Here is a 12,754-nt window from a genome sequence, read left to right as displayed (position 1 = left end):
GCAAGAAAGGTAGACTCCACAGGGCTTAACATTTTATGAAAAACAGTCTATTCTGATATTTCTATTTTGGTGAAGTGTTCCAATTCAAATGGGTGATTCATTGTAAAAGGAATCTGTTAAAGGCTTAGTACCACAGATTAATTTTTTCATAGGTTGAACTATTCTCAATAAACTGGGTATGGCCATTTTAACAAAAACAGAGCACATGCCAAAAGGTACAGCCCAAGGAACAAAGATAAATTTTCCTAATGCTAAGTATAGCTTGACAATGAAAAAGTAATATGCATTCATGTTTTTTCCTGGTAGAGATACATTTTATTACCAAATTTCACCCAAAACACTTAATTACAGCCCAAATGCATGCTTGCTGACTGACTAGAAACAAGCAATCCTGTAGAGACTTTTTTTTAAAGCTACTCATTGATTCCAAATACCTCCATGTCAACTTTCCATAGCATCTCTCATTACTAGCTGCAGCGGTGCTACTTAACTGCTACACAGCCCAAACATACAGTCTATAAACCACTTTCTTCCTACAGGATTCAACATCAACTTGGCAAAATAAGGTCTTTGATCCACATTTAATGCATTACCCTTCATTATCTGTAATTCATTTACTATTCTACTTTGCTTCACAACTACAATTAGCACTTGCTTTTGGAGTCCAACCCCAAAATATATGATATAGTATACATTTTATATATACATATATAATGTACACATATAGGTAATTTATTAACAAGGCAACGATCTGAATCTTTGGCACACTGAAAAACTTAATTTTCATTCTTCCCCAAAGTTAAGGGCTTTGCCATCTCTTTCTTCAAAAGCTCTCTACACCTCTGTTTATTTCTAACAAAGTCTATCATGAATTCACAACTAGATAAGCATCATACCAGTGGAAATGAAGGCTGTTTATTGCAGCAAAACAACATGAGCTCAGTCCAGCAGTAATTTTTCTGTTTTGTGCATAGGCTAAAGGCTTGATCTTCGACTCCTCAGAAGAAAGAATATTGCAAGACATGCCCTGAAGGCTACCACATTGCCCTCTTGGACAGCTTACTGCTGCTTGAAACTAAAGCAACAGTGAAGTTGGAGGATATCAAAATATATTTTTAATATTTAAAAACTACAGGCTTCAAGTTAAAAAAAAATAAAAATCCCAAACTGAACTAGTGAATGAACATAACCAGGCAACACCAGGATCATCACAAACTTCACTTATCACAGCTCAAACTACTGCATCAAAACTCTAAACTTTTGCTGCAGCTATTTAACAGTTTACAGTCTTACCCACAGGATTAAGAAAATAGAGATCTCCTTTGCCCATTTTAACATAAAAGGGGCTGAGATACAAGCAATTGTCTCAGTAGTCAGAACACACACTGTGGGATTTCTGCATGCCATAGCCCAGAAAAATAAATCCCACTTCCCTTATATTGACAGAATCGAGAAAGCAACAATTTACAAGGAAAAGAGGGAAGGCGAGAACAGAGGCAGCTGTAGCACTCAACAACAGCCCTAAGACAAGAGTTAAGCAGACATTCTCCAACACTATTTGCAGTCTTTGCAGGATTTCAAACTCAAAAGTATGAGCAAAATGGGATTCTCTGCCACCTTGTGTACACATGGTAAAACTATGTGAATTGTTTTACACCTTACAGCACCATTCAGACGTTTGCTCAGTCAGGGAGGAAGTGACTATTCCGATATGAAAAAGCTATGATGTCCTGAAGCCTCAAGAGGAAATTATAAGACAGAAGACTGACTTTATTTCTAGACAAAACTTTAAAAATTCTTTCAGTTGTTACCTGAAATTATGGTTTGGGACTGATGAATAAACTGGCAACGGCATCAAAGCTGCAAATATATTTAATGTACTAACTAAAGGTTTCTAACATTTTCTACAAAATTAATCAATTTTTAATTACCTTTTTTGTGAGAGATTTTTTGTCATTCAGCAGAAGTGACAATATACAAGACCAAAAAAAAAAAAAATTATTTCACCTTCCACAACACTGAAAATGTGAAATGACAGAGACCTCATGTCAATGATTTTTGCATCAATAGACGATAAAACCCAAAAGTATTACTTGACCTGAAAACAAGTTGAATGTCCAAATTCAGAACACAAAGAGCTGATCTGACAGATCTCACCCAAGAAGTAGCAGAGAACATCGTGGTGAGACAGAAACAATTTCAGCCGGCGCTGCTTGTATTTCATAGATAAAGCTGTTTAATCTTGACTTTCTCAACCCTCTTTTAACTACGTTTTCTTGCATGCCAAAATTTGCACAACATAAACAAAAAACAATTAACCACTTCACTTGACCTGCACTTCATACCAGCGAACATAACCTCTCAAGTAACGGATGTTGTAGCAAGTCTTCCCAAAGTAATAATTACAGTGGCTTTAAATACAGGATTTTCCATTTTTAATTTAACTTTGTTGCTAACTAAGGGAGTAAGAAGTCTTTAAAATATTTTAACTTTGATAAAAAAGTAGGAAAGAGTCCATTAAATTAACAACTTTTTCTACATACTTTATGTATTCTTTTAGAATTCAACATTTAAGAAAACCAAAAGCATTATCAAAAGCAAGAAAATGTTTGTACATAAAACCTTAAAACTTGAACTAATTGTTTATTTGCTAAACACCACAGGAAAGAGTAAAGATATAAAACAAATTATTTTAAATAAACAGTTTGCCAAGAACCATCTTAATCTCACATTTACTAGTTCAATAGGCTACTGAAGAAAACCATGCAAAGGTAACTATCCTTTGTAACTCTAGAAACAAAACCTGATGACTAATCTGTGTCCTGTTCAAAATAGTTGATGTACCTAGTTCAGCTGCAAGGATACAACGGACATCATCACTAAACATGCCGTAACAAATGAGAACTTGGAAGAGATGACCAGCAGGGCAAGGACTGATTAGATATAAAGACTACTATAAACCACTGCTGTTTCTAGAAGCAGTTCTTTGTAAAGAAGGGCAGAGGAAACCCACTTAAGAAATTTTTTTTGAGGTACTAATTCTAGAGTTTTTAGATTTCTAGCATTTCTGTTTGTAATCCTGCCTTAAGAGCGGAGATGCTGTATTTAATCAAAACTTAGCTACCATCATGCTCAATACCCAATTGTGACCAGGTATTTCAGTGGAAAAAATACACATCTCATGTAATTCTTCATAACCCGGGTAGTCTCTGACTTCTGAGATAAAGGAGAGAGGCATACTAGTTTTTCGTGAAGAATATTTGGTGACTTCTGTCTTTTGTAACTATGAATAACACAGGAGTTATGAAATACAGAGACTTTCTATTAAGTTTGAATAGGAATGTGAAAACTTGCAGCAGTGAAAATCACAGGCCACTGTAGCCCTGTGTGAGACAGGATTTCACTTTGCATGCATTGTCCTCAAATTTTGTTCACTGCTCTTAAACAGGATAATATGAAAAAAAGGATGATGTTCCATTATACCATTGGACGCTAAACAAAGAAACTCACTTTCTCCACAAAATGACAGTTATCTCTCCTGATCCTTTTCTTAACATAATGGAGTGCTCACTCTGATCATTTTAAGTGCTGCTTCTTTCCCACCTCTTCCAGAAGTTATTCAGGATTCCGTTATTACAGAATCACAGGATGGTTGAGGCTGGATGGGACCTCTGGAGGTCCAACTCCTCTGCTCAAGCAGGGCCACCTGGAGTCAGTTGCCCAGGACCATGTCCAGACGGCCTCTAAATATCTCCAAGGATGGAGACTCCACAACCCCTCTGGGCAAATTGCCCCAGTGCTCAGTCACCCTCACAGTAAAAAAAAATGTTTCCTGACATTCAGACGGAACTTCCCATGTTTCAGTTTGTGCCCACTGCCTCTCATCCTGTCAGTGGACACAAGTTAAAATACATTAAATACCATCTGAATATAAGAAAATGCTTTTCTACTGTGAGGGTCATCAAACACTGGAGCAGGTTGCCCAGACAGACTGCAGAGTTTCCATCCTTGGAGATTCTCAAAACCCAAATGGACCCAGCCCTGTGCAACCAGCTCTAGCTGACCCTGCTTGAGCAGGGGGTTGGACCACGTGATCTCAATAGGTTCTTTCCAACCTAAAGGACTCTGTGATTTCATATCAGCCACTGTTAAACATAAAGAACTTCTAATGGAAGTGCTATATAACAATTCAGCAAACTGTAAATTCAGCCAAGCTGCCAAAAGAAGGTGTGAAAACATGAACATAAGTTTCAGTAAAATCAAAAGAGAATACTTAGTGAAAACATTTGCCCATGGTGCTTCTCTTACTGAAGAGCAAACAGATACGACATTTTTACCAAAGTCTCTTCCCATATCATTTCCCCAAAACAAGTGGGAAGTTACATGCTTTTAAACTTGCTCTTCAATATCAGATGGTGAATGAATTTGAAACTTTTCCTTTCAAATTTCAAAGTGAGTTTAGATAACATGCTAGGACTTACACCCTAATCTATGATGCTAATAAATAATGAAAGTTTGATTCCTTAGAAAAGACCAAAAGGTTTACTTTCTAGCTCTTCAGAACAATTAGAATCCCCCCGATGAGGGTCATGAATTTGTGACTTACCCAGCAATAGCAACCACAACAACAAAAAAATCAAGTCACAACACAGACAGGAATTAAAGAATTAATAGACTCAAGTGGTTCAGTATCAGGACTCAAACAAAATTTCAGAACTCTGATATCCAATTCAGTGTCCTATATAAATGAACACTGTATTTGCAAACTGAATTATTGAAACTCTTGCATAACTGACTAATAAAGGAACATAGAGTGTCTACCATAAACAAACAGTTCAAATCCAATGATGCGTAACTTAGGATAAAAAGTAGCACTTGAACCTCAGTAACTGAACAATGGAAGTTCTCTTTAATACTCTAGTTTTCAGAAAATAGTCAGAGAAGTTGTAAGGTTTAACCTGAAAACTGAGATGGGCTAAGAAACACCTCAGAGGCTCTAGTCATTAAGGCAATGGGTAGACAACCTCTTATAGATCTAGCTACATCATTTGGGAATGCCACTATTCTCATAAATCTAACTAGCAGGACTGTATGAAGTCTCTGTTGCTTCAGAATAAGTCTAGCTAGTTCCTATCTGCCTTCATCAGCTGTATGAGTTAATCAAGGTGATATCACCTCTGAAGCTACTTACTAAGCCCTCTCCATCTTTTCAGCTAGCAAATCTCTCAGAGCAATCACTGTCCAAGGGGACAAAACAGACAGCTGAAGGACAGTAATAAGCATCTTAATTTAGTAGTCCAATAGTTAACCTGATACAGTCACATGATTTGCCTTATTCCTATTATTTGTTTCAAAGTAATAAGCTGATTATATATAAGGCTATCTAGACATATTTAATAAAATCAGAAACAAATCTTACAAAATCATAATAGGAAAATGGGAAATACTCCCAAGAACTTTGATACCATATGAACATTCTTAGGTTTAAAACCAGGAAGGAACAAAAATGATCATTCAATCTGACATTATACATGTCCTGGTTTTGGCTGGGATAGAGTTGATTTCCTTCCTAGTGGCTGGTGTAGTGCTGTGTTTTGGGTTTTAGTATGAGAATAATATTGATAACACGCTGATGTTTTGGCTGTTGCTAAGAGGTATCTACACTGGTCAAGGACTTTTTTCAGCTCCCCATGCTCTGCCAGGTGCACAAGAAGCTGGGAGGGGACACAGCCAGGATTGTTGATCCAAACTGACCAAAGGGCTATTCCATACCATATGACGTCATGCTCAGTATATAAAGCTGGGGAAGCAGAAGGAAGGGGGAGACATTCGGAGTGATGGTGTTTGTCTTCCCAAGTAACCATTACACGTGAGGGAGCCCTGCTTTCCTGGAGATGGGTGAACACCTGCCTGCCCATGGGAAGGAGTGAATGAATTCCTTGCTTCGCTTTGCTCACGCACGTGGCTTTTGCTTTCCCTATTAAACTGTCCTTATCTCAACCCACGAGCGTTCTCACTTTTACTCTTCCGATTCTCTTCCCCATCCCACCGCGGTGGCGGGGGGAGTGAGCGAGCAGCTGCATGGTGCTTAGTTGCCAGCTGGGGCTAAACCACAACAATACATCATAAAGATCAGGACAATTTTTGCAGGACAAATTATCAGAACATAACAGTTTTGGTCTACATAATATTATACTGATGCAACCAAACTGATCTAACCAACTATGCTGGAGTAAAAAAACAAACAAAAAAGAAACCACAAAAACACCCACAAAAACCAAAACTAAGGGCAATCCTCTAACGTGGAACTCCCATACAAATGTAGCTGCACCACTGTAAAATGTTCTCTACAAGAACATAAACAAAATGCTATTGCCAGAATAACGTAACCAAATTTTCTTTAAATAAATGAGCATAAAAGTTGGGCATAGATAAACCTGAAGTCCAACAAAGATAAAATGTTTTAGCCAAAGATATATTCTTACTGGGGAAAAAAACACGCGAGAAGGACATTTTCCTAAAGCACTGAGAACACTACTGGCATCCACCACTTTCTTCCCCATAAAGTACTTTTTAAAAAGCTTCTGATACTTTTATAAAACAATACAAAGAAATGTTAGTAAAAGAAATTCCAAAGAATAGCATGAATCAAAATTATTGCCAAAATACTGCTCCAAAATTAAGTCACCATATCAAAAGTTAACTGTTTCTGTCTGGAACTTATGTTACCATTAGGAAATCACCAGGTAAAACTTGCCAGTACAATAAAATAGGTCATGCTTAACTGCAACAGAAGACACTACATCTGCAGAGTTTTAAATACATCACTTACTGCTTTGACTCATGGTGACAAACCTCCAGCGTTGGATCATTATAGATGAAAGCTGCTTCTAAATCGTTGACTCTTACTCTGTAAATCCGGCACTGTTTACTGTTCAGTTTGATTCTATTCAGGTTTGCGACTGTGGGAAATATTGTCAGTTCCACATAACCCTATAAAAACACAAATCAAAACCTTCTGTAAAATCTTTACCAATCCACAAAGTAGAGATATATAAAGAAAATTCTTATTAATGCTTTTCAAAGGAAAATCATAGGTAAAAAAATGTTATTTTTTTATTTAAAAAGGAAATCAGTTTGCCCTTTTAGATGTCTAGAATACATTTTCTTTCATATCATTTAACAGGTGAATCCTCCCAGCTGTGAAATAAAACGAAACAAACCAAAAAACTTCAAAATTACTGACAATCATGCTTGTTTTACTGGAAATGATCTGCCTCTATCAACTAGATTTCAAGGTGCTCCCATCACTATGTTTTAGGTTTTGGTATTTGAGCTTGAGACAATGATTTTTAAAACCTAAGCAGAATCCATTTCAGCAGGTATCTAAATTCACAAAAAGCCTCAATGACTTCAGGCCTGAAATCGTGAAAGTCTCTTCAAAGCCCCAGTGAACTCACATATAAGCTAGAAAACTCTATAACCCTCCATAACATTAGCTAACACTGTGTTGAAGGTCAATTTTGAATTGCAAATTGCTTTGTAATATTGTTTAGCATGCAGTGACTTTCTTTTAGAAAGCTTTTCCTTACAGAAATTAAAGTGTTCACAATTAGAAGGTATTTTACTTGACACTTCTCAAGGAATGACAGATTTATGAGAGGCATCAGATTAGAAAGTATAAAATATAAAGATGCTGAAGAACATAACTAGCTTGTGTGTCGCCGTTTCCTCTAAAAGCATGAAGAAAACCCAGACTTTTAATTTCTACTTTCACATTTTATTAAAAAATACTTACTACAACAGACTTTCTCTGAAAATTTATGTTGTTGATACACACTACCTGGTGAGTTGTGCTGGAAAAAAAAAAAAAAAATTTTAAATAAGTAAGGTTTTGCACAAATGCCAGCATTTAAAATAATCTTCTAACCCAGTTTAAAAAAAAACAGAGAGGTCATACAGGATGTATGTACATATAGATAAATACTGCATAGAGCACATATTTATATAAGGAGAATTCATGACGGTCTAAACCTCTTACATGGTCCAAAACAAATAATGAACAGAAGTTGCACACAAGATCGGAAAAGTTCCAATAAAATCAAAGTATAGTATCATACCAGTACGAATATTACTAGTAACACAGAAAGATAACAACATCGCTTTGAACATCACGTAACAGTATATAAAAATATAGTATTACTAATGGCATAGAATCCAGTTCTAACACTCTAGTGATGTGCACTATTAGAAACAGCATGCAGCTGTAATATTTGCAGTCAGAGACCTGTGGAAAATGTACCTGGTGAGCTGACGCTCATATATAATTTCTGTAAGCAGGTATTGTACATGAAAAAAGACATAGTATGTGCTTTTACAATTGGTATGTCATAAGAATTTATTATTTTAAATAATGGTTATATATCAATCAAGATATGTATTTTAAACAAGTCAAATGCATTTGCTTAAATTTTGAATGATGTATTAGAGCTCCTGGTAAATAAAACCATGATTTAAAAAATGGGAAAAAAAATAGTAATTCCAACTTTTTTAAAACTTCAGAAGTTATTTCTAAATTTTTTCTGTAGTAGGTGGCATCTTCACCACCCTTCACAGTAGTGCTATTCACGACTCAAGATGCAGCCTTGTAATAATTCAACTTTTATGCCACATCACACATTATATGCACATACTCATGTACCCTGTGCATTAAAAAGTGACTTTGCTTCAGTCAAGCAAGTTCAGTAAAAATTCCTAGAAGAGAATGATAACATCGAGTATCCAATGATGGATTCAAACATTACCTAGACATTAAGATGTATATGAGAACAAGAGTGATTCTACTTAGAAATCCATTTGTGTTACACATTTATCAAGAAATCAAGGACGTATAAATAGAAATATGTAAAGATCCACTGAAATCCCTGCTTTACAGCTTGGTTACAACCAAAATAATGAATGTGTAAGAATGACAATTTGCTTAACAAAGCTGCTTGCCGCAAATGCAAGCATTTTTTTAATATATAAAAAAGACCTTAAGTCAAAAGGGTTTGACACAGCAGTAAGAATGAAGCATGGTAGCCTGGTCTGTAGTGCTGGTATTGTGTGGAGAGATCTCCAAGGTTTGAAGAGCACAGTGTAAGTATCTTTGTAAAATGAGACTGCATAGTTGACAGACTCACTGTCCATGAGTCAGTCCATTAACACAATAAAACATACACCTACAACACACATTTTCCAAGTGCAAGCTACACCATAAGCAATAGTTCCAACCTTCTCAGGTAAATAATTAGTAATCAGCCTGTGGTCTGTTTCAAACGTGCATTGGTCTCAAGTATAGCAACTTTAAAAAAAATGGATACTTATAATTTATATGGTCTTGGGCTCTCAAATCCTTTGTCTCCTTTCTTCCTATTCATCCTGAACAGCAGCACTAAACACACACTGCTGACCGTCAGACTGGCATCAACATCATCCTTGCCTGATGAGTCCTTCGATTTTTCCCTGTATCAGGTCGTATTTGGTCACTCATCTCCCCAGTGGATCTGTGATTCCCAACAGTCATGCATCTTCGGCTCGAATAAGCACCATACTTAGAACACAAACAACCTTCAGTCTTTCTACATAACCCTTTATGAGTGCAGCACACAACCCCTCTCTCCACTGGGGGTACGATACCAGTTCTGAGGCGCTGCGTGCTTCCTTTCCGCAGAGGCCACGTAAATCAACCGGCTCAATGGGCAGTGGAGGTGGGAGCTACTGAATCAGGAAGGCCGCGGCCGGGGCAGCTGGGCAGGCAGGGCCGAGGGGTCCCCGCTCCTGGGACAGCCGGCCGGGGCAGCACCCTCCGCTGCCAGGCGAGACAGACGGTGCCGGGGGGCGTGCGAGCGGGGAGGGGGGAACGCAGGCGGCACCGCAGAGCCCCCCGCGGCCCGACCTTATCGTCGCTGCGGGCGCTGCTCCGGGCGGCGGCTGGGCCGGGGGCTCCCGCGGCTCGTTCTCCTCCGGGGCAGTGGGCTGGGGCCGGCCGGCATGGAGGGCAGGGGCGGCCCACCGGCACGGCGCGGGCTCTCCAGGCCGCGCGAGGCTCCCCCTCAGCAGCGTGCCCGCCGGGCCCCGCCAACGCTCTCCCCCTCAGCTGCGGCCGCCATTTTGTTAGTAACCCTTGACCCCTGGCGGTTGAAAGGTCACAGCTCATTTAACGGGGCTTTATCTCTTTAAGGGTGGAAAGTCTCTCGGAATGCCGTTTTTCAGAAGGGCGGTGTACCAATGTCAGAGGCAGCCGTAGGCAAAAAAAAAAAAAGAAGAAAAGAAATCCCAAAAATTAACCCAAGAGACGTATTCGGGGCCGGGTCATGTTCTCGTGCGCATGTGCTCCGCGGGCCTCCAGTGCCGGAGCAGGCAGGCAGGTCGCTAAGTCGCGCATGCGCACGCCTTCCGCAGGGCGGGGCCTCAGGGCGGCGGTGGCCTTCGACCGGCCCGTCTGCCCCTGTGTGCGCGGGGAGCCTCTTCTCCGCTTGCAGCGCGATCTAGAGACCTCGGGTAAGGCTCAGGCGCATAAAATAACTGTTCGGTTCTGATTTACAGTCTAGGATTTACTTCAAGTGCAGGAGTGCCCTCAGCCGTCATCTTCCCTGGTGGTGGGGGCTGCCCTTGGGCAGGGGAACAGCAGCCCCCGCGCAGACTGCAGCTCCCGCCTCACACAGCAGAGCAGGCTGCCACCATGATGGCGGCTGTTACTCAGCAGGCAGCGAGCTAGAGTCAGCGTGGGGCTGTTAAGGTGCTGCAGAGGGGACGGTGACGTGCCCAGCTGCTGCTGCTAAACCTACCGGAGGCCTTCAGGTCAGCTCTGCGGCTGTGCCCGCTGCTGATGGCTGACACATGCATGAATCTCTCGCTACCCGTGTCTGCACTAGTGAAGCTCCAGTGACTGACAAAACACATCTACTGGAATGCACAAACTAAGTATACCTGAACTTACCTAGGGGCCATACTCGAGGGCACACCCCACACAGACTCACAGGAAGATACTAAAACACATCAGCCTTCACTTTTGAATCAAAAAAGGATTTAAGACAATAACAATGGTGCTGGAAACATGGCACAGAGCTACAAAATGGGGTTGGGTCCAATGACCTGTTCCCTCCCACCCCAAGTGTGCTGTGGGGTGTCTTTAGTTACAGTATCAGGAGGACCCAATATGAAGTTTCTTTCTAACCTAGATGTGTTCTATTATAAGCAAGTTTTGATTCATCTATTTTACATTAAAATAAATGCTTGCATCAAAGCAGCTAATGGAGTTAGCCCTTTCAGCATCAGCAGTTCCTGAAATTTAGAAAGCATCATCTTATTTTGAATGCCTGACAAAACAAATGAGGAGTACTGTGAACATGTATAATGATTACACATGCCAAAATAATTTAGATAAACCTGAATCATTACCTTGGTATTATGATACAGTTCTATTCATGTAATACTTAAATTCTTAACTTGTTTCATAAGCAAAACCCCATGTAAATATACACTGTTGTATCACAGCCTACGAGACTATTAATTGTCTTGTGTATTTCAACTAAGGAACCTTACATGACGCAATGGAAGTGATTTCCAAGGCTTTCATATTCATGTTACCCTCAATCTCTCTGAGAGGGAACCTTCTGGTGCTATTAAAAGGACCACAGCTGTGGAAACCAGACAGCGCACAAGGCAGCTCTTCCCGGCAGAGCCATTAGAAGCCAGCTGAGTCTCTACCCACCTGGGTCAAACACCACACTTGCACCCTTCAGAAACGTGGAGCACAGGGAATTGATCTTGTATCAGTGGGCAAGAATAAGCAGAGCTCAGGAAGTAGTTTTGATTCAGCTTTTTCGCTATAACAAAATTCCAAGGATGCACACATCCGTCTTTAGAGTTACGTTTGACTTATAGTTTCTTTCATCTCCCCGCTAACCCTACATGTGGCATGCTAGCAATTCCGAAGTTCTTCATGCCTTACATCTGAGTTTGATGCAGCAAATGCTTTTTGTATAAAAACCCTACAATTGTCAAGTTAAAAAAAATAATCTGAAAACTGTCTAATATTAAACTTTGGTTCACTGACATGCAAACAATCCTTTTTAATGATTACAAAATTTCAATTTCAGGCACTCCACTTTATGACAATATCATAAAAAAAATCCTGTTTCATTGCTCTACACAACGTAATATTCCACCCTAAGTTTTCAAGACACAATTTCTATGTGCAGTTATTTGCCATAACAAAGTTTTTAAAAAAATAATTGTATTACAAAGTTTTATAAGCTCTCTTTAAAAAGCAAAGGTAGTCTTCTGTAAAACATTAATTTTACATCCGTGACATTCTAATGGCCATTTATAGGAAGTTCATAACACAATGCCCAACTATTCTCTCATATCTTCACACCTGATTGCACTTGGGTTTTTTGTAATATTTAAAAGACAATTCTGCCAAGTGTTAGTGGCAAGAGCTTGTGCCAATGTTATGCAGACATGACCACAAAAAGAACCACCTTCCAAAATTAAGACTAGTGTAGTCCCAGTCAGGAATAATTTGTTCCTGAGCTTGTCAAGGTCTGCAGTACTCAAAACATTAACACTGCAACGAAATCCTAATCTTTAAGAATGCTCGCTAATGGGCAAAAGACCGAGCATTCCATTTCACTGTTAAAATCAATTAAATTGACTCAATTATTATCAAGGAGGTTTTAATTTTTCATGTCAGACTTCAGTTTATGGA

The 12,754-nt window shown here is 39.4% G+C and overlaps 1 protein-coding gene and 1 long non-coding RNA gene across 5 annotated transcripts in view; one reads left to right on the top strand and one right to left on the bottom strand.

Annotated features, from left to right (window-relative positions):
* TAF2 (TATA-box binding protein associated factor 2) overlaps positions 1 to 10,327 on the bottom strand; it is a 64,176-nt gene extending 53,849 nt beyond the window's left edge. The window contains exons 1-3 of one of the 3 annotated variants that reach the window (XM_072851977.1): positions 9,367 to 10,327; positions 7,799 to 7,853; positions 6,833 to 6,993 (exon numbers count right to left, since the gene is read on the bottom strand). In XM_072851977.1, the coding sequence (XP_072708078.1) occupies positions 6,833 to 6,993; positions 7,799 to 7,853; positions 9,367 to 9,419 (269 nt within the window). In that variant the 5' untranslated portion in view covers positions 9,420 to 10,327. The remainder of the gene's footprint in view (positions 1 to 6,832; positions 6,994 to 7,798; positions 7,854 to 9,366) is intronic. The other 2 variants (XM_072851978.1, XM_072851976.1) reach the window with 2 other exon arrangements.
* Positions 10,328 to 10,445: 118 nt separating this feature from the next.
* LOC140647407 (uncharacterized) overlaps positions 10,446 to 12,754 on the top strand; it is a 25,679-nt gene continuing 23,370 nt past the window's right edge. For both annotated transcript variants that reach the window (XR_012040758.1, XR_012040757.1), the window contains exon 1: positions 10,446 to 10,542. This is a non-coding gene — a long non-coding RNA (uncharacterized lncRNA). The remainder of the gene's footprint in view (positions 10,543 to 12,754) is intronic.

The sequence above is a fragment of the Ciconia boyciana genome, chromosome 2, assembly GCF_034638445.1.
Source record: "Ciconia boyciana chromosome 2, ASM3463844v1, whole genome shotgun sequence".
In the NCBI taxonomy this organism is placed as follows: Eukaryota; Metazoa; Chordata; class Aves; order Ciconiiformes; family Ciconiidae; genus Ciconia; species Ciconia boyciana.
Note: the sequence above shows the minus strand (reverse complement) of the source record. Positions and strands in the feature narration are given on the sequence as shown.